The sequence below is a fragment of the Salmo salar genome, chromosome 29 (genome assembly GCF_965601325.2).
Source record: "Salmo salar chromosome 29, fSalSal1, whole genome shotgun sequence".
Classification (NCBI taxonomy): domain Eukaryota; kingdom Metazoa; phylum Chordata; class Actinopteri; order Salmoniformes; family Salmonidae; genus Salmo; species Salmo salar.
The window spans coordinates 23,747,188-23,770,157 of NC_138319.1; the positions used below are offsets into that span (position 1 = coordinate 23,747,188).

General features: G+C 41.7%; 3 protein-coding genes across 6 annotated transcripts in view; 2 read left to right on the forward strand and 1 right to left on the reverse strand.

The window, feature by feature from the left end:
* The window catches only part of scn5lab (sodium channel, voltage gated, type V-like, alpha b), a 190,623-nt gene extending 186,983 nt beyond the window's left edge, over window positions 1-3,640 (reverse strand). The window contains exon 1 of the mRNA XM_082970748.1: window positions 3,172-3,640. The gene's annotated coding sequence lies outside the window, so the exon portion shown is untranslated. The remainder of the gene's footprint in view (window positions 1-3,171) is intronic.
* Window positions 3,641-9,893: 6,253 nt separating this feature from the next.
* Window positions 9,894-19,645, forward strand: wdr48a (WD repeat domain 48a). Of its 4 annotated transcripts, none has more exons than XM_082970749.1 (19): window positions 9,894-9,967; window positions 11,910-12,050; window positions 12,459-12,537; window positions 13,227-13,309; window positions 13,515-13,644; window positions 14,067-14,155; window positions 14,343-14,465; window positions 14,710-14,934; window positions 15,220-15,294; window positions 15,489-15,591; window positions 16,147-16,244; window positions 16,342-16,449; window positions 16,545-16,641; window positions 16,756-16,848; window positions 16,972-17,077; window positions 17,210-17,297; window positions 17,431-17,507; window positions 17,685-17,877; window positions 17,975-19,645. In XM_082970749.1, exons 1-19 carry the CDS (start codon window positions 9,920-9,922, stop codon window positions 18,068-18,070), a joined length of 2,052 nt encoding a protein of 683 aa, XP_082826875.1. In that variant the 5' UTR covers window positions 9,894-9,919; the 3' UTR covers window positions 18,071-19,645. The 4 variants fall into 4 exon arrangements, with proteins under 4 accessions (XP_082826875.1, XP_014036806.1, XP_082826876.1 ...); XM_014181331.3 differs by having other exon boundaries at window positions 14,364-14,465; XM_082970750.1 differs by having other exon boundaries at window positions 12,462-12,537.
* A 1,201-nt stretch (window positions 19,646-20,846) lies between these two features.
* unm_hu7910 (un-named hu7910) overlaps window positions 20,847-22,970 on the forward strand; it is a 52,406-nt gene continuing 50,282 nt past the window's right edge. The window contains exon 1 of the mRNA XM_014181310.3: window positions 20,847-21,291. Coding sequence (XP_014036785.3) covers window positions 21,252-21,291 — 40 coding nt within the window. The 5' untranslated portion in view covers window positions 20,847-21,251. The remainder of the gene's footprint in view (window positions 21,292-22,970) is intronic.

Genomic DNA, 22,970 nt, shown 5'->3' on the forward strand with positions numbered 1-22,970 from the left:
TCAGAGGCGCCACTTCTGGCTACCTGACTTAGGGGCAACATGGTGTGTGTTTGAAGGAATACAAGCAAAAGCTACAGCCATAACATCCATCTAGACATAGCACATCCAAACTTGTTGCACTTTTCTGTTTTTAATTCCCGAATGTCTTAGATAATCTGGTATCATTATGTACTGTTATCATCAAATAAAGATTAAATATAATTGGGATAATAATATTAAAAAGTGTAATATATATATTGGATGTTGATATATACTGTAGCCCTATATATATATATATTTTTTTTATACAGTACCACACACATTTTTATACAGTACCAGTCAAAAGTTTGGAAACACCAACTCATTCAAGGGTTTTTCTTTATTTTTACTATTTTCTACATTGTAGAATAATAGTGAAGACATCAAAACTAAGAAAAAACACATATGAAATCATGTAGTAAGCAAAAAAGTGCTAAACAAAGTAGCCACCCTTTGCCTTGATAACAGGTTTGCACACTCTTGGCATTCTCTCAACCAGCTTCATGAGGAATGCTTTTCCAACAGTCTTGAAGGAGTTTCCACATATGCTGAGCACTTGTTGGTTGCTTTTCCTTCCCTCTGCGGTCTATCTCATCCCAAACCATCTCAATTGGTTTGAGGTCAGATAATTGTGGAGGCCAGGTCATCTAATGCGGCACTCCATCACTCTCCTTGGTCAAATAGCCCTAACAAAGCCTCGAGGTGTGTTTGGGGTCATTGTCCTGTTAAAAAACAAATGATAGTGGGACTAAGCACAAACCAGATGGGAAGAGGTATCGTTGCAGAATGCTGTGGTAGACATGCTGGTTAAGTGTGCCTTAAATTCTAAATAAATCCCTGACAGTGTCACTAGCAAAGCACCCCCACACCATCACACCTCCTCCTCCATGCTTCACGGTGGGAACCACACATGCAGAGATCATCCGTTCACCTACTCTGTATCTCACAAAGACATGGCAGTTGGAACCAAAAATCTCAAATTTGGACTCATCAGACCAAAGGACAGATTTCCACCGATCTAATGTCCATTGCTCGTGTTTCTTGGCCCAAGCAAGTCTCTTCTTATTTTTGGTGTCCTTTAGTAGTGGTTTCTTTGCAGCAATTTGAAGGCCTGATGAAGGCCTGATTCACGCAGTTTCCTCTGAACAGTTGATGTTGAGATGTGTCTGTTACTTGAACTCTGTGAAGCATTTATTTGGGATGCCATCTGAGGTGCAGTTAACTCTAATGAATTGATCCTCTGCAGCAGAGGTAACTCTGGGTCTTCCATTTCTGTGGCGGTCCTCATAAGAGTTAAAATTTCTTGAAATGTTCCATGTTGACTGACCTTCATGTCTTAAAGTAATGATGGACTGTTGTTTCTCTTTGCTTATTTGAGCTGTTCTTGCCATAATATGGACTTGGTCTTTAACCAAATAGGGCTATCTTCTGTATGCCAACCCTACCTTGTCACAACACAACTGATGGACTCAAATGCGTTAAGAAGGAAAGAAATTCCACAAATTAACTTTTAACAAGGCACACATATTAATTGAAATGCATTCCATGAAATGCATACCTCATGAAACTGGTTGAGAGAATGCCAGGATTGTGCAAATCTGTCATCAAGGCAAAGGATGGCAACTTTGAAGAATCTCAAATATAAAATATATTTTGATTTGTTTAACACTTTTTTGGTTAGTACATGATAGTACATGAAAAACCCTTGAATTAGTAGGTGTGTCCAAACTTTTGACTGGTACTGTACATATATATATATATATATATATATATAAAAACATTGATGAGTTCTTGTTTTTCCTCTCTTTTTATCTTCATTAAACTCTATATTATTTTGCTGCTGTTGGAGCAAATGCTTTTTACAAGTGAGGTAGAAAAAAACAATATTCCTCCCAGTTCTGTTAGGCCTATATACACGTATATACACTTTAAAGGGCTTTAACGTAGTCCGAAGTTAGACTTGAACTGAATCACCAGTATATTGTTTTGACTTTCAGGACCTTGGACAAGAGCTCAGCGGTCCGCGTTGTTGATCAAAACCACCGCGCGCTCTGAGCCCTGAAAGCTTCCGCGTCTGCTTAGCCAACTACATCTCGAAAGGTCAGTTATTCGGGAGAATAGCACGCTAGTACACTGAACAAACATCTCAGCGCCCGTGGCTTTTGAACTGCGACCGTAGGCCTACTCTCAGATGTACCCTGGCTCTTGCATGCGAGGCATAGCCTGCGGACACCTGTTGTCCCTGGGTTAAAAAAGTAGTCTTGCGCAGTGTATCTAATGCTGCTCTTATTTGATGTTTGCTAATTAAAAAATACTGTAGCCTATATAGTTTGGAATCACTCTTTGGATTACATATAGAAAGGACACAGGGGTTAAGCGCTGGCCTACATTGAAAACACTGAGAAGGGGCAAAGTGTAACACAAACCTAACTAACACAAATCTTAAATAATATTTTGGGCAAATGTGAAAAGAACAACCCCGATACCGCTAGGAAGACTTGCTCCTAATGTTTCACTCCCGCGCCCTAATCATTTCAACCCAAGTAATCAACCAAAGAGTTGTTCTAAACATGATTACTGAGTGGGGGAACTAATCCCCGGTGCGCGCGCCACCGTGATTTCCAAACAACATATGCAACGCATTAAGGTAAGGTTCGCACAATTTCGAAGACCCTTTCCCAAATTACCATTATTTCAACGAACAACTATGAATAGTAGCCAACCCTATAACCTTCTAACTGTAATTGAAAGCACAAGTTTTGTTTCACAACTTCGTATGCCAAGTCAACTGCGTAATACAGGACATATGACATGAATTATAGTCTTAGCCTATAATGAAAAACCTAAAATATATAAGCCTAAATATAATACCATGAATTTAATCCCATGAATTTAATCCCATATTATATATTAATTAGCCTATTTGAAATATAAAATAGCCTATTGGCCTCTCCAAAAGGTTCAAACTAGGCTATGAGTCAACTACAATCAATAGCCGCATGTTAACGATAGCCTATACACTTTAGCTGAATTGTACAGTTTAAATGTTAGATTAAAGAAAAATTGTAGGGCCAGTAGGCATCTAATGACATATTTTGTTGAGGTTAGGAACCGGCACTCGACAACAAAGGTAGATGAAAATAGGCTACTTACATGTGAAACTCCTTTATTTACAGCATTGCTTCCCCCAGTCTACTTCAATACGTTTAAGAATTTCCATCCACTGGTAGAGATACCCGAAGTAAGGCCTTGTCAAACACTCTTTAGACAATTCCAGAACATCCGAAACACCTTATTTCAAAAGCATTATAATTAATGCAATGTGCTTCCCATGTTGGATGAAAAAAAACGCGCGTACTCAATTCTACCAGTTTTTAACCCAACTCCTCATTAGGCAAATTTTTTACGGTTCTGAGTTGACCAATTAATATTTTATAGCACTTTCCAATAAATTGACTCCAAATAAATGATTTAATGTGCTCCGTCCAGAAACAGTCGTTGTCCACACAGCTGTTGATTTAGTCCAAGTAGGCTGTAACAACTTCATACGCGCGCCGGTGAGAGATTGAACGTTTTGAACATCTGTAACCTCTCTCCGAAAAACCAGTCCGAACCATTTTGATTGCCCTTGAGCCGCGAAGTGAGGAACTAAGATTTCCCAAGGTAACGCCTACTCAGATTCGTCTGTACTTTTCGGACAGCACATCACATCACCGGCTGTGCATCTCACGAGGGCATAATACAATGATAGTCGAGCATGCAATAATATGCTATTGCTACTACGTTTAAACAATGTATAGACGGAATGAGGATGAGCAAAGGTGTCTGGATAGTGAGACAGTGTTATTAAAAACTCCTTGTTTGACGAGTCTGTAATCTTGCTGTCTTTAGATGTGTCACACATTATGTGCTACAGAACATTATTCCCTCAGATAGGCCTAGGTTAGTCAATTATGCTTTTAAATTGCCTACAGTTGAAATGTAGGCCTAGCCCTATGGGATAAAAGGATTAGGACATTTGATTGATCTTGAATATTATTATTAACTCAACTTTCAGTGAATGCATGCCTCATCCTGATGGAGACTGTATAGTGATTTATGGAATCGATGTTCCCCATTTAATTAGCAAGCTAACCACATAACTAGCCTATTTACGTAACCACCTGTTCTTCAGAAAGTAAGCATTAGGATGTTATTTTGAAAAGCTAGACTCAATAGGAACATGAGGCTAATGGGGATTATTATGTTTTCATGACAACAACATGCTTTGTTTTTAATTCTGGGTTGATTTAAAGTAGGTCTATAACTTCGTTTAAATGGTTAGGACAATATGAGTCAGTAATACAATGTTTTATTGAGTTCACCCACCAATCCAGTAGCCTATGTGTGTTGATGCCTTGCATTGTCTCAACAAATGTATTCCAAACCTGGGTTCATTGCCCCCTCTGCTGGTAATCGGTAAGAACAACCGTTTGTGTTTTGCACCGACTAGGATACATAACAGAAAGGCCTACGACTAAGACTACTTGTTGGGTTAATATTGAATAAACACTGTAATTTAAGTAATAGCCTACACGTAGGCCTGTGTTGTTTAGAACAGCTACACTTGATTATCTGGCATGCAGAATAAGCAATGGGTAGTTATTACTATCAGCAAAGTTCTAAATGATGTAGGCCTACCCTCAAGTCGACGTCACTGCCACTCTGGTCCTAAGAGGCTGTCAAGTTACCTGCAAAATGGAGATACTTTGCGCCCAGACCCCGAGGTAGCCTATCACATAGTCATTTGGTCACAGAATAAATCAAGCATACTCAGACAGCAAATGTGTTGCAGTTCAGATCCAGTCCACACATTCTTCTGCCCAGTTCCCTCGAAGGGCACCATTCGTCATATTAGTTTTGTAAAACAGGTTATTCTCACTTGACTGTGGTCTATCTAAAGTGGCGTACATTAAAAACACCCCATTAATTTACATTTAGCAGATGCTTTTATCCAGAGCTGTTACGGTTGTCCAAAGGAGTAGACCAAGGTGCAGCGTGGTATGTGTTCATCTTGATATTTATTTTAACTCTGAACACTTAAACAAAATAATAAACAATGGAAAACAACCGTCACGTCTTGCAGGCTTTACAAAGCAGTACAAAAATAAGATCCCACAACTCAAGGAGGGAAAAGGGCTGCCTAAGTATGGTTCCCAATCAGAGACAACGATAGGCAGCTGCCTCTGATTGGAAACCATACCTGGCCAAAACATAGAAATATTAACCATAGAATGCCCACCCCACACCCTGACCTAACAAAATAGAGAAATAAACAGTCTTTCTCAGGTCAGGGCGTGACAAGAGCGACTTACAGTTAGTGCATTCATCTTAAGATAGCTAGGTGAGACAACCACATATCACAGTTGTAGTAAGTCAATTTTTTCCTCAATAAAGAAGTTATCAGCAAAGTAAGTGCTTGTTGGAAAAGACAAGTGCAAAAAAAAGCATTTGGGGGCAATAAGACTGACTTTGTAATTTAAGATACTCTTTAAAGAGGTATGGTTTCAGATGTTTTCGGGAAGATGGGCAGGGACTCTGCTTTCCTAGCATCAGGGGGAAGCTGGTTCCACCATTGGGAGCCAGGACAGAGATAACTTTGACTGGGCTGAGCGGGAGCTGACTTCCCGTAGGTGTGGGACGGCCAATAGACCAGAGGTGGAAGAACGGAGTGCTCGGGTTGGGATGTAGGATTTGAGCATAGCCTGAAGGTAGGGAGGGGCAGTTCCACTTGCTACTCCGTAGGCAAGCACCATGGTCTTGTAGTGGATGCGAGTTTCAACTGTAAGCCAGTGGAGTGGTCGGTGTGATATGAGAGAACTTGGGAAGGTTGAACACCAGGTGGGCTGTGGATGGGCTGCGGATTAGGACCGGTGCTGCTTCCTGTGTGAGGAAAGGTCGTACTCTATGGATGTTGTAGAGCATGAATCTGTAGGAGCGAGTCACTGCTTTGATGTTTGCAGAGAACAACAGGGTGTTGGCCAGGGTCACGCCAAGGTTTTTTGCACTCTGGGAGGGGGACACTGTGGAGTTGTTGACTGTGATGGAGAGGTCTTTGAGCGGGCACACCTTCCCCGGGAGGAAGACCAGCTCCATCTTGTCGAGGTTGAGCTTGAGGTGGTGGACAGACATTTCAAAGAATGTTGTGTGGTAGTTTAAAATACCAAGCAAATAAAACACCACTGTGGATGGTTTCATTACAGAGTACAAAATGCACCACCATTTTGTAGGAAACAAGCATTCTCCAGAGTTACATCTGCAACCTTTTAGAACACACAGACAATGAATTGAAAAGGACCAATACGTTTAAATTCCAATTCACTTAGAGTAATAGAGGCACCTCTATAGTTTCGAAAACCCAGACCTTGGAGCCATTGGTACATTGTGGGAGGCAATACATCTGACTAGAGAGACTAGCACCTCTACACTATGACACTAAATTCATGCTTTATTGTGATAGAAGCAGGGGTGGACTTGAAGAGTGACACAGTCATCTTGGTATGACCCAAAAAGTTTTTGAGCTGAATTCCTGGTAATTATACAGTGGCATGTTCCCAGAATGATTTTCCTCTAAACCCACCCATTGATACAATGGGGGCTAAACATTAGTATCTATCACTAGCAGTATAACCTGCCGAAAAAAACAGCATAGACCAGCCTACATTTCAAGCTGGCCCATTCTGGTCTACACTGGTCAGTGCTGGTCAAGCTGATCCGAGCAGCATGGTCTAGCTGGTTAGGCCGGCCGACCAGCTGGTCAAGCTGGGGATGCTAGTGACCAGTTTATGCTGGAATGCTGGTGACGCTGGAATGCTGGTGACGCTGGTATGCTGGTGACCAGTTAATGCTGGAATGTTGGTGATGCTGGTATGCTGGTGACCAAGCTAGTCCATGCTGGTCCAGCATGGTAGCCGGTCAAGGTAGTCTGGCAAAACCATGCCCAACATTATCATATTTCCCAGCATGCTCTACTGCAGTTAGATTTTTGGGGAATTGTTTGTTTCAATATCATTTTTGTTTGTTGTATTTTTGTATGTACATTGCTGGATTAATTAATCTTATGCTACACAAAGATAAATAAAATACATTTTCTAAACTAATCCAATCTGTTAGTTGGATTTATTGTACCCGTTACTGAAATGGTTGTTCTAGTTTAGATCCTTTAGGTAATCTCATGAGTTTATCTTTCTAAACCTGGCAGTCATTCTGAATGCATATTGTGGGTGACTAAAATTAAAAAAAATTGGGATATCCCCACTTTGGCTGGATTCTGATAGGAATTAAACATCACTTTGCTAGCCAGCATAATGTCACTTGCATGTCTGAGGTGAAAGCTTGGCTCTGAAAGTACTTTGTTGCTGGTTTAGTTGGTGACCACTATACCAGCAGATGCTTGTCACAATGTCCAAAACAGATGCTGGTCACCAGCAAAAACACAGCGAAGGCTGGTGACCTATGCTGGCCTAGACTGTTTTTTTGTCAGCAGGGCCAAATATGTCAGACAGGTGGATAAATAACAAAACAATGCACCCTTGACCAATTGTCAGGTCAAGGGGTTGAATGTAAGTACATTTATGGTCACTAAATTCCCAGTACCCTTTGAGATCTTACAGGGACTGGATAAATAGTCCTAGACAGAAATTAATAGACAGATATCTGTGATAAAATCCAGACAGGACACAGACAAATGTAGGCCTTTTGTTAAGATTGCAAACCCGGCATGATTCCAGGATAGTTTCATGCCCGAAATTATTCCTTGTTAATCTCTGTGTTTTGATTGTTGTGTGGTGAGGTGCCCATCTGTCACCACTCAGCTCTGCATCAGACTACTAAAATGAAGGTGCTACAAAATAATTAATAAAAAATGTTAGGTAACTTACAATAACATTGTAATTACATTGCTTTTGACCACGCATGTATTCCGTGATAATATAAGTACACCGAACAAAAATATAAACGCAACATGCAACAATTTAAAATATTTTACTGAGTTACAGTTCATATAAGGCAATCAGTCAATTGAAATAAACTCATTAGGGTCTAATCTATGGATATCACATGACTGGGAATTCAGATGTGCATCTGTTGGTCACAGACACATACAAAAAAAGTATGGCCGTGGATCAGAAAACCAGTCACTATCTGGTGTGACCACCATTGGCCTCGTGCAGTGCAACACATCTCCTTTGCATAGAGTTGATCAGGCTGTTGATTGTGGCCTGTGGAATGTTGTCCCACTCCTCTTCAATGGCTGTGTGAAGTTTCTGGATATTGGCAAGAACCGGAACACGCTGTCGTACACGTCGATCCAGAGCATCGCAAATATGCTCAATGGGTGACATGTCTGGTGAGTATGCAGGGACATAGCTTCCAGGAATTGTGTACAGATCATTGCGACATGGGGCCGTGCAGTATCATGCTGAAACATGAGGAGATAGCAGCGGATGAATGGGCGGCAGGTAGCCTAGTGGTTAGAGCGTTGGGCCAGATTGAATCCCCAGGCTGACAAGGTAAAAATCTGTCATTCTGCCCCTGAAAAAGGCAGTTAACCCACTGTTCCTAGGCCGTCATTGTAAATAACAATTTGTTATTAACTGACTTGCCTGGTTAAATAAAAATAAATAAATGAAAATGAATGGCATGACAATGAGCCTCAGGATCTCATCATGGAATCTTTGTGCACTCAAATTGACATTGATAAAATACAATTGTGTTTGTTGTCTGTAGCTTATGCCTACCCATACCATAACCCCACCACCACCATGTTGACATCAGCAAACTGCCCGCCCACACGACGTCATACACACTGTCTGCCCGGTACAGTTGAAACCGGGATTAATCCTTGAAGAGCACACTTCTCCAGAGTGCCAGTGGCCATCGAAAGTGAGCATTTGACCACTGAAGCAGGTTACGACGCCGAACTGCAGTCAGGTCAAGACCCTGGTGAGGATGAGGTGCACGCAAATGAGCTTCCCTGTGATGGTTTCTGACAGTTTGTGCAGAAATTAATCGGTTGTGCAAACCCACAGTTTCATCACCTGTCCGGATGACTGGTCTTAGACGATCCAGCAGGGGAAGAAGCAGGATGTGGAGATCCTGGGCTGGGGTGGTTACACGTGGTCTGCGGTTGTAAGGCCGTCTGTGGTTGTAAGGCCGATTGGACGTACTGCCAAATTCTCTAAAATGATCTTGGAGGTGGCTTATGGTAGAGAAATTAATTTCTATTGCAACAGCTCTGAAGGACATTCCTGCAGTTAGCATGTCAATTGCACGCTCCCACAAAACTTGAGACATCTGTGGCATTGTGTTGTGAGACAAAACTGCACATTTTAGAGTGACCTTTTATTGTTCCCAGCACAAGGTGCATCTGTGTAATGATCATGCTGTTTAATCAGCTTCTTGATATGCCACACCTGTCAGGTGGATGAATTATTTTGGCAATGGCGAAGTGCTCATTAACAAGTATGTAAACAAATGTGAGAGAAATAAGCTTGTTGTGCGTATGGAACATTTCTGGGATCTTTTATGTCAGCTCATGAAACATGGTACCAACACTTTACATGTTGCCAATTGTTTACTTGTCCCGTCAATAAATCTATTCGATTTATGCAGCAACAGTGCTCATTTTTCTTTATTCTCTCGGATAGTCACCAGTTGAAGTATCCTGGGGTAAGGAATATTTTTGGGACTTTACATGTTGCGTTTATATTTTTGTTTAGTGTAAATATATTATTTCTGTGCAATACATGTATTTGGGCTCTTATCAATTTTGTAGGCGGAGCCTCGAAGATTGGGCCCTCACTTTCCGGAAGTATCCTCCTTTGCGCCTTATGGAAGTGACGTCAAGCTGTCAACATGTAAGATGGCGACTCTTCACAGGCAAAATGCTGCTGGGCGGAGAAAAGTCCAGGTAAATGTATCTATATTGTCATGCAGAGTAAGGATTTTTCAAGTTGCATTCATGGCCGCGGAAATGTATATTTTGCCTGCTTATCCATGGATGTCTTTAATCACTCAACGTGTGGCGGGCAAGTGCAGCTGGTCAATCCCAGGCTCTGGCACCGCTAGCAGAGAGCTAGTTTAGCTTTCTGCTACTTAAAGATTTTGCGACCCGCTGCAAATTACTCAATTCGGTTGACCGAGACCGTGTTTCGAGTTGAATGGGTTGTCAAGATATTTGTATGTGAAAGTGAGATTATGGGGTGTTATTGCGGCTAGAGATGGAAGAATTCCCCCCGCGCCTACCCTCACGAGATAGCTAACTGAAGGACGTGATTTTCTATCTTGGCTATCTAGTATGCAACCAGTTGGATGGTGCAATTATCTTTTGTCTGATTACAATTTGATAGGCTTGATCCTATTTTGCCCGACGTCATCAAACTGTAGTCACACATATGCAAGACTAATGATAGCATGCAGTGTGTTGAGTGCTGCATTACAGTACTATAGATGGTCAACAAGTCTCCTTGTCCCCTGTTGATGCTATATAATGTTTGTATGTAGATATCTGCAAATGTGTATTCTGCACCTGGAAAACCATTTGCATTGAATTTTCCAGATTTGTATTGCAGAGCCACTGCAATTTGCATATAGTGAAATAAAAACAATTTCACTGTCTGTCAGCAGGCTATGGTCTCTCAGAACATACATTTAGGCTGTGTTTAATGGGACGGCTATTATTTACACAACTCTCAAACTCTAGGCGGCATTCTGCCTTCTCCCTGCAGTTCTCAGCCATAGAGAGAAATACTAATGGTTGTCTTTTTGTAGGCACTAACTCCACAATGGATCGTTGGACAAAGCCTTAGGGAAAAATGAATGCCGTTTTGGATAAATGCCAAAAATAAGGTCTGTGGTAAACACAGGCTTAGGAGATTTTATTCGTTTTGTTCTATGAGATAAACATAATCAGATAATGTCACTTTTTCTGAATTTTGAAGAATTTGTGATTAAAAAAAATCACGAAGCACATAAAGGTTATGACTGCTATTATCAAATACAACAAAACGTATAAGATTTCCTGAGCCTGTGTTAAACTCAGACCTTATTTTCAGCATTTATTCCAAAACCCAATTTTTCCCATAGGGATGGGTGAACGAACCAGAGGTAACTCATTTTGTGGTTTTAGGACTACAAGGACTGGTGAGCTCTATTAGCTTCGCCCAAGACTTCCTTGTGAACTAAAATCCCAACTCTGTGTTTTAACGTTTAGAACATCCCTTAGCTGTGGTATATTGACCATATACCACACCCTCTCGGGCCTTATTGCTTAATTAGCAAAGCACCTCGTCTTGTCTGTTTTCTGTAAACAAGCGCTTTAACACAGAGATATGGCTGTGTGGGAGCACTAAACCTATCAAGGTGTGTATCAATTTAACTATTTTTCTATTATTATTATTTCTTGCTGATATGAAAGATAAGGTCCTTATGCTTCCAATACCGTACCGCAAGCGATGCGTGTTAATGTTCAGATTGAGTGTCGGGGTTCTTAACAAAACTCCCTCCTACAGAAGGGACCTTTGTCCAATGACTCTTATATGTAATGGAATTGAGAGTGGTGATGAAGGGATAGTATTTCCAGGACTCACCTGACACTCCTGCTGTAGCATCATTCATTTCCACAGGTACCATCATCCATTTCAACAGATATCCTTGACCGATGATATACATTACCAGTGTTTACAAGCCATTTATGACACTTGAAAGGTTTCAGCAACAGTGCCAACACCAGCGCCTATATGTTATTATAGGTATACAGGACAATGTCAAGGATTCACCAGAAACAACACCAATCTATCTTCATTTTATTGTAATATGGTTCAAAGTGCACTCATATCCAGTTCTCTCTGCAGGTATCCTATGTGATTAGGGATGAGGTGGAGAAGTATAACCGCAATGGGGTGAACGCCCTGCAGCTCGACCCGGCCTTGAACCGCCTCTTCACGGCTGGCCGAGACTCCATCATTAGGATATGGAGCGTCAACCAGCACAAGGTAACCTGTCCGTCACCTAAACACTCCACCTAGGCAGAATGCCATATTATCATCATGACCCCTTGACCCCTCTCCCTCGAGGTCACACTGTGGTTTTGATGGCTCTATCGCTCACCTTTCCTTGATTCCTGACATCCTATCGTCTCCTTCTCAACTGTATTGGAGAAGGTCCAAGGTCCCTCCCCTGTTTAGAGAAGGAGGCGAAGAGAGGGGATGTTAAAGGTGTCGAGGAAAGATGAATTGAGGAAGAGCTAATATTTTAGATGCATAGATGTACAGACCAATGCCTATGGTCAATGTTCAAATGAAAAGATCCAGACTTATTTGTTGTGCTGTTATTGTAATTGATTGTCATAGAAGACTTGCATAAACCCACTGATTTTGCAGCGTAAACTCTCTTTATTGCAGCAGGACCCGTACATTGCGTCGATGGAACACCACACAGATTGGGTCAATGACATCGTCCTCTGTTGCAATGGGAAGACATGTGAGTCAGTGTAATGTATTAATCCAGAGCTGAAGGGGTTAAATTGAGCCCTACCCTTCAGAATGGAAAGCATATATTTTTATTAAAGAATTATCACTGAAAAGCAACCAGATTTTAGGACATTTCCATCACGTGCAAATTGGCAAAACCCTGTTTATGGATATTTACTCCTATATGTCCAGGGAAAATCTCACTTTTAAAAGTTAATATTCTGTTAACTCATACCCAAATAATGTTGTTGACTCGTCCTATACTCGTATTTGTGGCCAAAGCATAAATTGGAGAAAAAACACTTTAAAAAATACCTCAAACAGACCATTTCAAAAATACTTTATATTTTGTCATAGAGGGTGTCGTCATCCTCCTGAGCTGGCCAATCAGCGGTCTACTCACATTAGTATTATTAATGACCGGTATACAGTATGCCCACACATTCCAACAGAGAAAGCTGCTTTTTAACATACTTAATTACCATTTTATGGAAGGAAAACAATTTCACTCATATTGTAATTAATTATAGGTCATATTTCATAGAAATCTGGAAACACTGGACAGTTACTTAAGCCTGCACGCCATTGGTATAAATAGTTGTTTTTTTTGCCTTTGAAAATGTATGTTTTTAATGGCATATTGTCTGTTCCTAGTTATCCTGTGTCTTAAAAATAAAGACATCTTACTCTGTATTCCAGTGATATCTGCTTCCTCAGACACCACAGTGAAAGTCTGGAATGCGCATAAGGGATTCTGCATGTCCACATTGCGAACACATAAGGTATGTAATAGCATACTATGTACTGAGCTCCAAAATCATCACAAAGGCCAAACTTAAGATACATACGCATAACGTTACTGCTACATTAGAGTTAACATGCATGTCTCAAGGTATAGGCTGAAGCGCAATCAGAACCAAAATCTTACTCAAAAGCACTGACTTGGCATCCTGATTGATGTTACCCCTTATGGTTTTGTCTGTACAGGACTATGTCAAAGCATTAGCCTATGCCAAGGACAAGGAACTGGTGGCCTCAGCAGGGCTGGACAGACAGATCTTTCTATGGGACGTCAACACACTAACGGCACTGACCGCATCCAATAATACTGTCACCAGTGAGTATGCTCTCTCATCTGGGTCCTGTTCAGACATTGGCCACCGAACTGAAGAAAACGAACTGAAACAGGGAGGGACTACCTGGAAACGATCATTTTCTTTTCCTGTTGCATAAAGTGTTTTCCATTGCTTGCCCTAATGAACATGACCCAGCTATGTCATGTCACAGGCATATCCTAGACTGAGTATTGAAAATGTTCACTGCACTACTTGGAATGAAGACATGAGATAGATGTGTATCTGGAGAACCATCATTGAAGACAATGTTCTTGTTTCTGTAGTACACATCAGTTTGAATGATGGATATCTTAAATATGTAAAATACACTGTGTCTCAGTGGGACTTTCCTGGTTACTGACGAGTGGACTCTTGAGACAGACCTGAGTGTTTTGGTAACTATGCTGTTGTTGTCGTCTCCCAGCCTCCTCACTGAGTGGGAACAAAGACTCCATCTACAGTCTGGCTATGAATCAGATGGGCACCGTCATTGTGTCAGGGTCCACTGAAAAGGTGGGTTCTTAAATCACACTTGTATTGATATAGTTGTAATATTTCTAGTGGTGTGATGAGATTGGTATAATACTTCCAGCTAACTGAACCTGTTACTTCACCTCCATGTTCTAAAGGAAGATGTGTGTAAGAACAAAGTGTGTGCCACCAACAAAAACCTAAACCTGTGTTTTCATATACCTCATAGAGTGAATGTGTCCTGCTACAGGTGCTGAGAGTTTGGGATCCTCGAACCTGTGCCAAGCTGATGAAGTTGAAAGGCCACACAGACAACGTTAAATCATTACTGCTAAACAGGGATGGCACTCAGGTAAGGATGGCTCTTCGAAATCTCATCTCGTTTCTCACCCTTAAAAATGTCAGCTGCAATGGCTCTCTTATGTTTCATAGGAGGGAGAGGACTTTTTCAGTCATTTCTGGAATCTGCTGGCAATAAGCTGCGAAGGAAGCTGCCAACCTGGAATTTTTCAACCTGGATTTCGAATAACCCGGACATTTTTGTGAAAGTTTTGAAAATGTTGTATTCCTAATGTTACATCTGCTTTTCCCCCCAGTGTCTCTCGGGCAGCTCAGACGGGACCATCCGTCTGTGGTCGCTGGGGCAGCAGCGGTGCATCGCTACCTACCGGGTGCACGATGAGGGCGTGTGGGCCCTGCAGGTCAACGAAGCCTTCACGCATGTCTACTCCGGCGGACGTGACCGCAAGATCTACTGCACCGACCTGAGGAATCCAGACCTCCGCGTTCTCATCTGCGAGGAGAAAGCCCCAGTCCTCAAGGTGAAAGGGGTGGGGTTACTGCGATATGCCGAGCCGACGGCATGCTGGGAAACGTAGTTGAAAAGGTTGTAACTTGTAGATATTAGGCCTAGATGTTTATTGGACTTAAGTATTTTGTAACATTAACTCAAATGTTTTTTTAAGACTGTTGTATACAAGAAAGTACACTAGTATAATAATTAGTAGAGTCAGGAACGCATTAATGAGACATTTTTAAGATAATCAGCAAGTAATATCAAGGTGAAGTCATCCTTAAGTGTTTCTGTTAACAACACATTGATTCAGATGGAGCTGGACCGCTCGGCAGACCCCCCCACAGCCCTCTGGGTCTCCACCACCAAGTCCACCGTCAACAAATGGGTAAGCAGCATATCTGAAGTAGAGCAACAGGGTTTTTATATGAGTAATGGATATGTTCATATTAAATAGACATAGTACTACTGTAAAAAATATAACACAGAAAAAAACAGGATTCAGTGAGGCCTGTGTGTCGCTGTATACTTTTAATGCTATGTTCACTCCCTGATTATGTTTCCCGTCATGACTCATTGCAGTCTCTGAAGGGCATTCATAATTTCCGAGCATCTGGCGATTACGACAACGACTGCACTGCTCCCCTGACGCCTCTCTGTACTCAACCCGAGCAGGTCGTTACAGGTAAAAACACCACACACTTCTTCTTTTTTGTAATCCATTAATCATTCAAAATGATTGATAGATTCAAACTTCATAAATCTCCCAATAAACTGCATGGCAAGTTTTGTAATTACAATTTTCTTTTTTTGAACCTTTATTTAACTAGGCAAGACAGTTTAAAAACAAATTCTTATTTACAATGACGGCCTACCCTGGACGATGCTGGACCAATTGTGCGCCGCCGTACGGGACTCCCAATCACGGCCGGATGTGATACAGCCTGGATTCGAACCAGGGACTGTAGTGACGTCTCTTGTACTCTTGCATTAGACTGCTGCGCCACTCAGGATCCCACAAAAATATTCTATATTAAACCCCTTGTGTATTTTGGGCTCCCGAGTGGCGCAGCGGCCTATTGGTCCAGCATTGTCCGGGTTTGGCCAGGGTAGGCCGTCATTGTAAATAAGAATTTGTTCTTAATGTTCTTAACTGACTTGCCTAGTTGGATAAATAAAAAAAACATATATATATATGTTCTAGGCTTAAATGAGTGTTGTGTGTATTTCTGTCCACTAGGGGGAGCCAGTATTATCCAGTGTCACATTCTGAACGACAAGAGACACATACTAACCAAAGACACCAACAACAACATTGCATACTGGGATGTTTTAAAGGTGCGTGCCTTTTGCTCTCTCTTCTATCTATCATTTATCTTCCATCTCTCCATTGTTTGTCGTATTGTATGATTGAATACCTCTTGTCCTCATCCAGGCGTGTAAAGGGGAAGACCTGGGAAAGATGGAGTTTGACGAAGAGATTAAAAAGAGGTTCAAAATGGTCTATGTGCCAAACTGGTTCTCAGTGGATCTTAAAACTGGGGTAAGCTGATCCTGCGCTGTTTTACATTGTAAGCTTTGGACAGTCAGTGGAACAGGGATTTGTCCTCATTTTAATACATATATTCTATTGGGTAGATGTTGACCATCACGCTGGATGAGAGCGACTGCTTTGCTGCATGGGTGTCAGCCAAGGATGCAGGCTTCTCCAGTCCTGATGGGTCTGACCCCAAGTGTGAGTGATCATTTTTATACTGCCCTGTAAGCTATGGTTGACTTTAAAAAAAGTGTTACCCGAACAGTTACCGTACATGCAGTATCATTCCTACAGAGTTCTATTCTTTTCTAGTGAACCTGGGCGGACTGCTGCTGCAGGCCTTACTGGAGTATTGGCCCCGAACCCACATCAACCCCATGGATGAAGAGACAGAGATGAACCACAGTGAGCTGCTATATGCATATACACACATACAATTGCATTTACTAACAGTATAATGCAGACAGCCTTTGTGATATTCTATGTTCTGATGTGTGTGTGTGTGTTTGTTTGTGTGTGTGTGTTCAGTGAACGGGGAGCATGAGAGCAGGATACAGAAAGGTAACGGCTACTTCCATGTTCCCCCTCACACACCAGTCATCTTTGGAGAGGCAGGGGGAAGGACCTTGTTCAGGTAAAATACACAATGCTATCTCGGTCTATCACAGTGTAGCATGAAATAGTACTAAAAGTGCAAACCCCACCCACATGGCCCTCCCGGCAGGCTTATTCAAGGCTCTTTCGCGCTCTCTCTCTCTCTCTCCAGGTTGTTGTGTCGAGACTCCGGTGGTGAGACTGAGTCCATGTTGCTCAACGAGACCGTGCCACAGTGGGTCATCGACATCACCGTGGATGTGAGCTCTCGTCCTTTAATTTAATGATAAATATAAATGTCTTTCTACAGTAATGTACTATAGCTAATTGTGTAGTGTCTATACACTGTGATTCTCATGTATGATTTTCAACTTTTTCTTCCCTGTCTTTTAGAAAAACATGCCCAAATTCAACAAAATCCCCTTCTACCTCCAGCCTCATTCTTCTTCTGGTGCAAAAACCTTAAAGAAGTAAGTGAAACACGTTTATAACGATTGAACCAGTTTCTCTGTTCCTATTGGTGTTGCATGTTCATCCTTCCCTGCAAACCACATTTTGCTAAAGAGATCATTCACTTGGAACTATTTATCTCACCGTTCAATGTTCCAAGCTTGAGTTATATTCCAACGTTGTGGTCCTTCCAATAGGGACCGCCTGTCGGCCAGTGACATGCTCCAGGTGAGGAAGGTGATGGAGCACGTATACGAGAAGATCATCAACCTGGACAACGAGTCTCAGACGGGGGCCTCGGGGAACAACGACAAGCCCAGTGAGCAGAAGGAGGAGGAGGACGTGGCCGTGCTGGCCGAGGAGAAGATTGAGCTGCTCTGTCAGGACCAGGTACTGTGCAGCTTATACGGTACAGTCCCCATCTTTTGCCTTTGTGTTACATCTTGTATTAATATATGTTCCTAAAATCACTTTTCGTTGTCTATAGGTATTGGATCCCAATATGGACCTGCGGACCGTCAAGCATTTTATCTGGAAGAGCGGTGGAGACCTAACCCTTCACTACCGGCAGAAGTCCACGTGAGGTCGCCTGTGTCGGCGAAGAAGGCTCATCTTCTGCTAGCCTGCCCTCCTCTTCCTCCTTTCTTCTTCCTCTGGCACCAAACCTGGACTGTTCAACTCATCCCACCAGATCATGTGTTAGTAACACAAACCTGTGCTCAACGACTCTTATGAGATCTTATAAGAGGTCACACCTTAATAACCCCTCAAAAAGGTCCGTAGCCTGAGCGTCACACAAAATCACCATTCTACACCCAGCCATGTAGAGAGGCGTGAGAACACGCAAGGAGAAAGGCGAGAAACAATTGTTGCTGTGTACACAGTACAGTGAATGGACTGAGGAATATTCCAGGGCATTTTAAGGTTTTTGTCATTTAGGTTTATTTTTATTCAATGTCTTTGCCTCCTTTTGTTTAACCCCCCCCCCCCCCCCCCCCCTATTTGTAAGAAATATGTTTTATTGCCATGCCCATCTTCAGAGAGCGAAGGCGTGCCCTTCCATCTTGAGAAAGTCGCTATGCTTGGGGGTTCACTTTGTAACCTGATTGGTAGACTGCACACGTTTCTTTTTCTTTTTTCTCTCCCCCTATACATTCCAGGAACACGCTTGGTTTCCAACCACCTATCACTACCCTTCATCCCAATCCATGTTTAGGAAACGGTTAATTGAGGAAGATTTTCTGGATTGTCAGGCGACCATTCAAACCAGTCAAGGACTTGACAGAATGTAAAGACGTGACTCTATAGTATGCATGTGTGATATCCTTCAGTTTCCTCTGTTTGGCAACTGACTGATGTATTGAAGGCGGCTGGGTAAAGTTTTTCTCTCACCAAATGGACACATACAAGGACACATCCCCCAAACAACTGAATTTATTTAGCTAACGAACGCTGATATTAAATTACTGACCCTATCTTTCTTTTTGTAAATAGACTGTCATTATTTTGTAGGCAACTTGGCACAAGTTGTACACCTCATCAGGAACATTATATTTATTTTTGTTGTTGTTGAGAACCCTGTGTTATTTTCAAAAGGTTGCTTTCTCATGTTAAAAAGAGGAAAGAAAAACCACACGTGTCAAGAAGCAACGGATATGTACGACTAAAGGATCTCACCCACGGAATCAGGATGTTTATAGGCTACTGTACTGTATTTTAGAGGAACGCTACATTTGTTGTCATTGGCATTACCCATGACAGTCTGCAGCTAAATCTACTTTAAATACAATGACGAAGGTCTATTGGGAGATATTCTTGAGGGAAGTGGAGGGAATCTCAACTTTTTATTTTATTTATGCAAACAAAATGAAGACTGTGCTCTACAACTCTAAATGGATTACTCCAACAATGTGAATTGCACAGTGCTATAGCAAATGTATAATAATAAATCATTTATTTGGTTTTAGTTGAAAGATAAGCTTTGTCTGGTTGTTGAAAAAGCTCTACATGAAAAAGCTACCACAGAATTATATGCTTCCATATCCACATCCCCTGTGCTCCCACGTGTTGATGTAATTAAATGTAGTATATTTTGGGTAAATAAGTGCTTAATAAATTAACCAACATGACAACGAGAATAAAATTATTTTGAATTTCAGAGGACGATGAATTGCATCGATCAGAGACTTGCGGTCACAAATCATATTGCATAATTCCAGGACACAACAGGCTACCAATTGCAATGTTGATGTGATATTTGTGTGATGATTTAAGTGTTTCTTCTCGACCACCCTTTTCTATAGTGTATTTGACCGAGTTGGAATACAAATGCTGCTGGAAGCAGGCCTGCAGTTGTCATGGTCTGAGACCTGTCATCTGCGGGTCTATAAAGGGCCGGTTCTAGGCATAAGCGACATACGCTAAGTTGGGGTCTCTATTTACTATTGAGAGTAAGAATAGTAGAATACACCAGGTGCCATTTTGAAATGTGGTTGTGTGTCAGCAGTTTTTGTCTTATGTCAGTCACTGACAGTCACTCAATTAGCCATGTCAGCAACAACAACACATCTGTAATCATGATCGAAGAAGTTGTAAACGGTACAGTGATAGTACTTGCATAGTAGCAATATCAAAAACAGAAAGTGTCCTGATAAAAATATTTTCGATTTTTTAAAATCTTTATTAGATGACGCTTACCCGACAGACTTTGATGGGTCATGTGAAGGAAACGCTATAACCACCCGTCAGCCACATCTAGCTCAGTGGATGGGTCACTATTGTTTAGACATGTACACATGTTCATTAAATACAATTGATGGCCGTAATCAGCCCCAGACACAATTTTAGAATAAGGCAGTAACCTAACAAAACGTGGAAAATTCAATGGGTCTGAATTTTGAATGCACTGTAGTTCTTGTGAGTGTATATGTCAAATGTCATATTAGGGCTATGTACAGTATTTTTTTCTCTCTCTCTCTCTCTCTCTCTCTCTCTCTCTCTCTCCATATTCATCTCTCTAGGAAACCGCTATAATCCCCTAAAATCTGACCCCCAGAAGATACTGCAGGAATTCCCAGCACACTGAGGCACCACCAGCGACACGGAGAAGACCCCCCCCCCCCCCCCCCCCCCCAGGTTAGATACAATACAGTCCCCTCTGTCCTTCCCAGATCCACCGCCTCTATCTGAAAGGAAAGATACATACAATGTTGATGATGGGGGATAGGACCCCTCGTTTCCAGCCAGCAGCCACCTAAACCTTTGATTGTTAAGATCTCGCGATAGACAGAGGACACGTTCCCTTTTTTTGCCACGTTTTTGCTGTTATCAAATAGCCTGACAATTTACACGAAATGATTCTGCTGCGCTGTAGTTCGCTACGTAGAAGAAATGTACGTCCGTGGGCGTGGCGTGCCGTTTGTCTGGAGCAGGGAGTCGTGTGGCCAGGCAATTTATCAACACCCTCAAGGCGGATTCTCTAGGCGCTCTGGACCGTAGTGGTCCACGCTGTAGAATTACAGCAAAAAAATCATCCGGTTGAAACTCCGCCATTGACCTCGTTCCCGGTCGAATTTGAGATCACCCATTAGTACGTTTTAGCTTGTCTGTATCCATGAGGACGTTACTTGTGTTGTGATAGTCAGCAGTAGGAAGCTTCCACTAATAAGGAGGTATCAGACTTTTATTTAGCGAACAAGAAGGCTTACAGGCTAAATATTTGAACATTTCTAACCCTTTGAACTGTAAGCATCCGTGCATTTACGATGGCTCCAAGGAAGAATTCCAGAAACCAATCCAAAAAAGGTCGGTACCCTTCCCTAATCCCTATACTAACTAGCTAACAGCATATCTAGTCAACTATATTCTAGGTTAATATGCAAGTATAGCTTGTTAATTAAACAACCTGGTCTCAGAGTATTTCAGGTTGCAACCAGTTCAATATGTATTTGTCAGTTATGCAACTGCACGAGCAGGAGGCAAAGACTTAGATAATGTTCTTGTCTTCGGTGGTTGGTTTAGGCTTTTTGTTTCTCTGTTCTCAAATGATGATGAATAATGCTGACGTGTATGGCAATACGGGAGAATTTCTCTCATAGTTATCAAATTATTCCCTTCAGTGGACACCATGTAATTCATCCAGACCGTCCCCGGACACGCAGATCTGGTAAAACGCCTGTGTAACTCTGCACTGGGTTTTGTGTGATTTAAAGCAGCCGGGATCTTAAAGCGTTACCTAACATGTTTAACACATGAGTAATAGTCTACTCCTCATAGAGTATCGTTGGACAGTGTCATTGTGAGCACTGAGTCTAAACAAGTGCAAAGTGCCCTGTGTTGTGAGTGGCTGATAACAGTTACAGTTGCACGGACTTGCTTGGCTTATCTGAAGTATCATAAAAGTAAGCATGTACTGTGATTGTAATATCTGACAGAAAGGCATAGCCTACTAATGCTTGGCCCTGTTTGTCGTGCTGTGAACTCCAACGGGTTGTTTGTGCTGGTGTTGCAGTAGAGACACTGAGTCTACACTAGGGTGACAGCGGTTGGATCCAGTGGTTGTAGCCAAGGCAACATCAACCACCTCTAGACATATTTTGAAGGCATGTGCATGCTTGACAGTTCCTCATTTTCATGGTTGCTTGTAGCCCAAACCAAATAAACCTTTGGCCGCCTTTTATGTACCTACTACCATGATGTACTCACCTATTATAGAGGATATTATTATGTTAAACACAAACTAAGATTAGCGGATAGCCTTACATGTCAGGTGTTGTCGTAATGGGCTGTAATATATAGTGGTGGGGAGTCGGAGTCGTTAATAGGCTCCTGACGTAAGATATTGAATATTTTTGTTAGTGGAGATTTTCAGACGGCTCTATGCATTGCTAATTAATCAACCAGTTCATTAGTGTGCATGCACACATTGACATTGCAGCTGTAGCTAATGTTAGATCATTTGGGTCCTTTTTGTCAAATTGGATTCGGGAGAGAGTCGTTTCCAATGACACTGATAGCAGGAGTCTGGGGGTGACTCCAAAAATACTAGAGTTGTCCACCACCATTTAAAATGTAATGCTGACTGTGATGGCTTCTGTATCATGGTAACTAGCATATTGCGTGCCCGATTGTTAGAAGCATAGAGAGAGTGCCACTTACAGTATTAAGGTATGGTATCAAAAATGTTAGACTAGGTTCAATTGTTGGAAGTTTGTAAGCCGATAATGCATTTTTCCACCCATCTAGTGAGAAAATTGTAGTATTTAAAAAATGTTTTCTTAGGATCTCCGTTAGCTGATGCCAAGGGTCCAAACAGGATTAAAACAATTACATTACAACAAAAGGTAACACAGCCTACATCATAAAACAATACATGATACAATACATTATTACTCTATTATTACAGTAGTGTAGTGCACAGTAAAGTAAAAGGGGTGTGTCTGCCTGTTCATGAGCTGCTTGTTCACACATTTAAGCAACTTCTT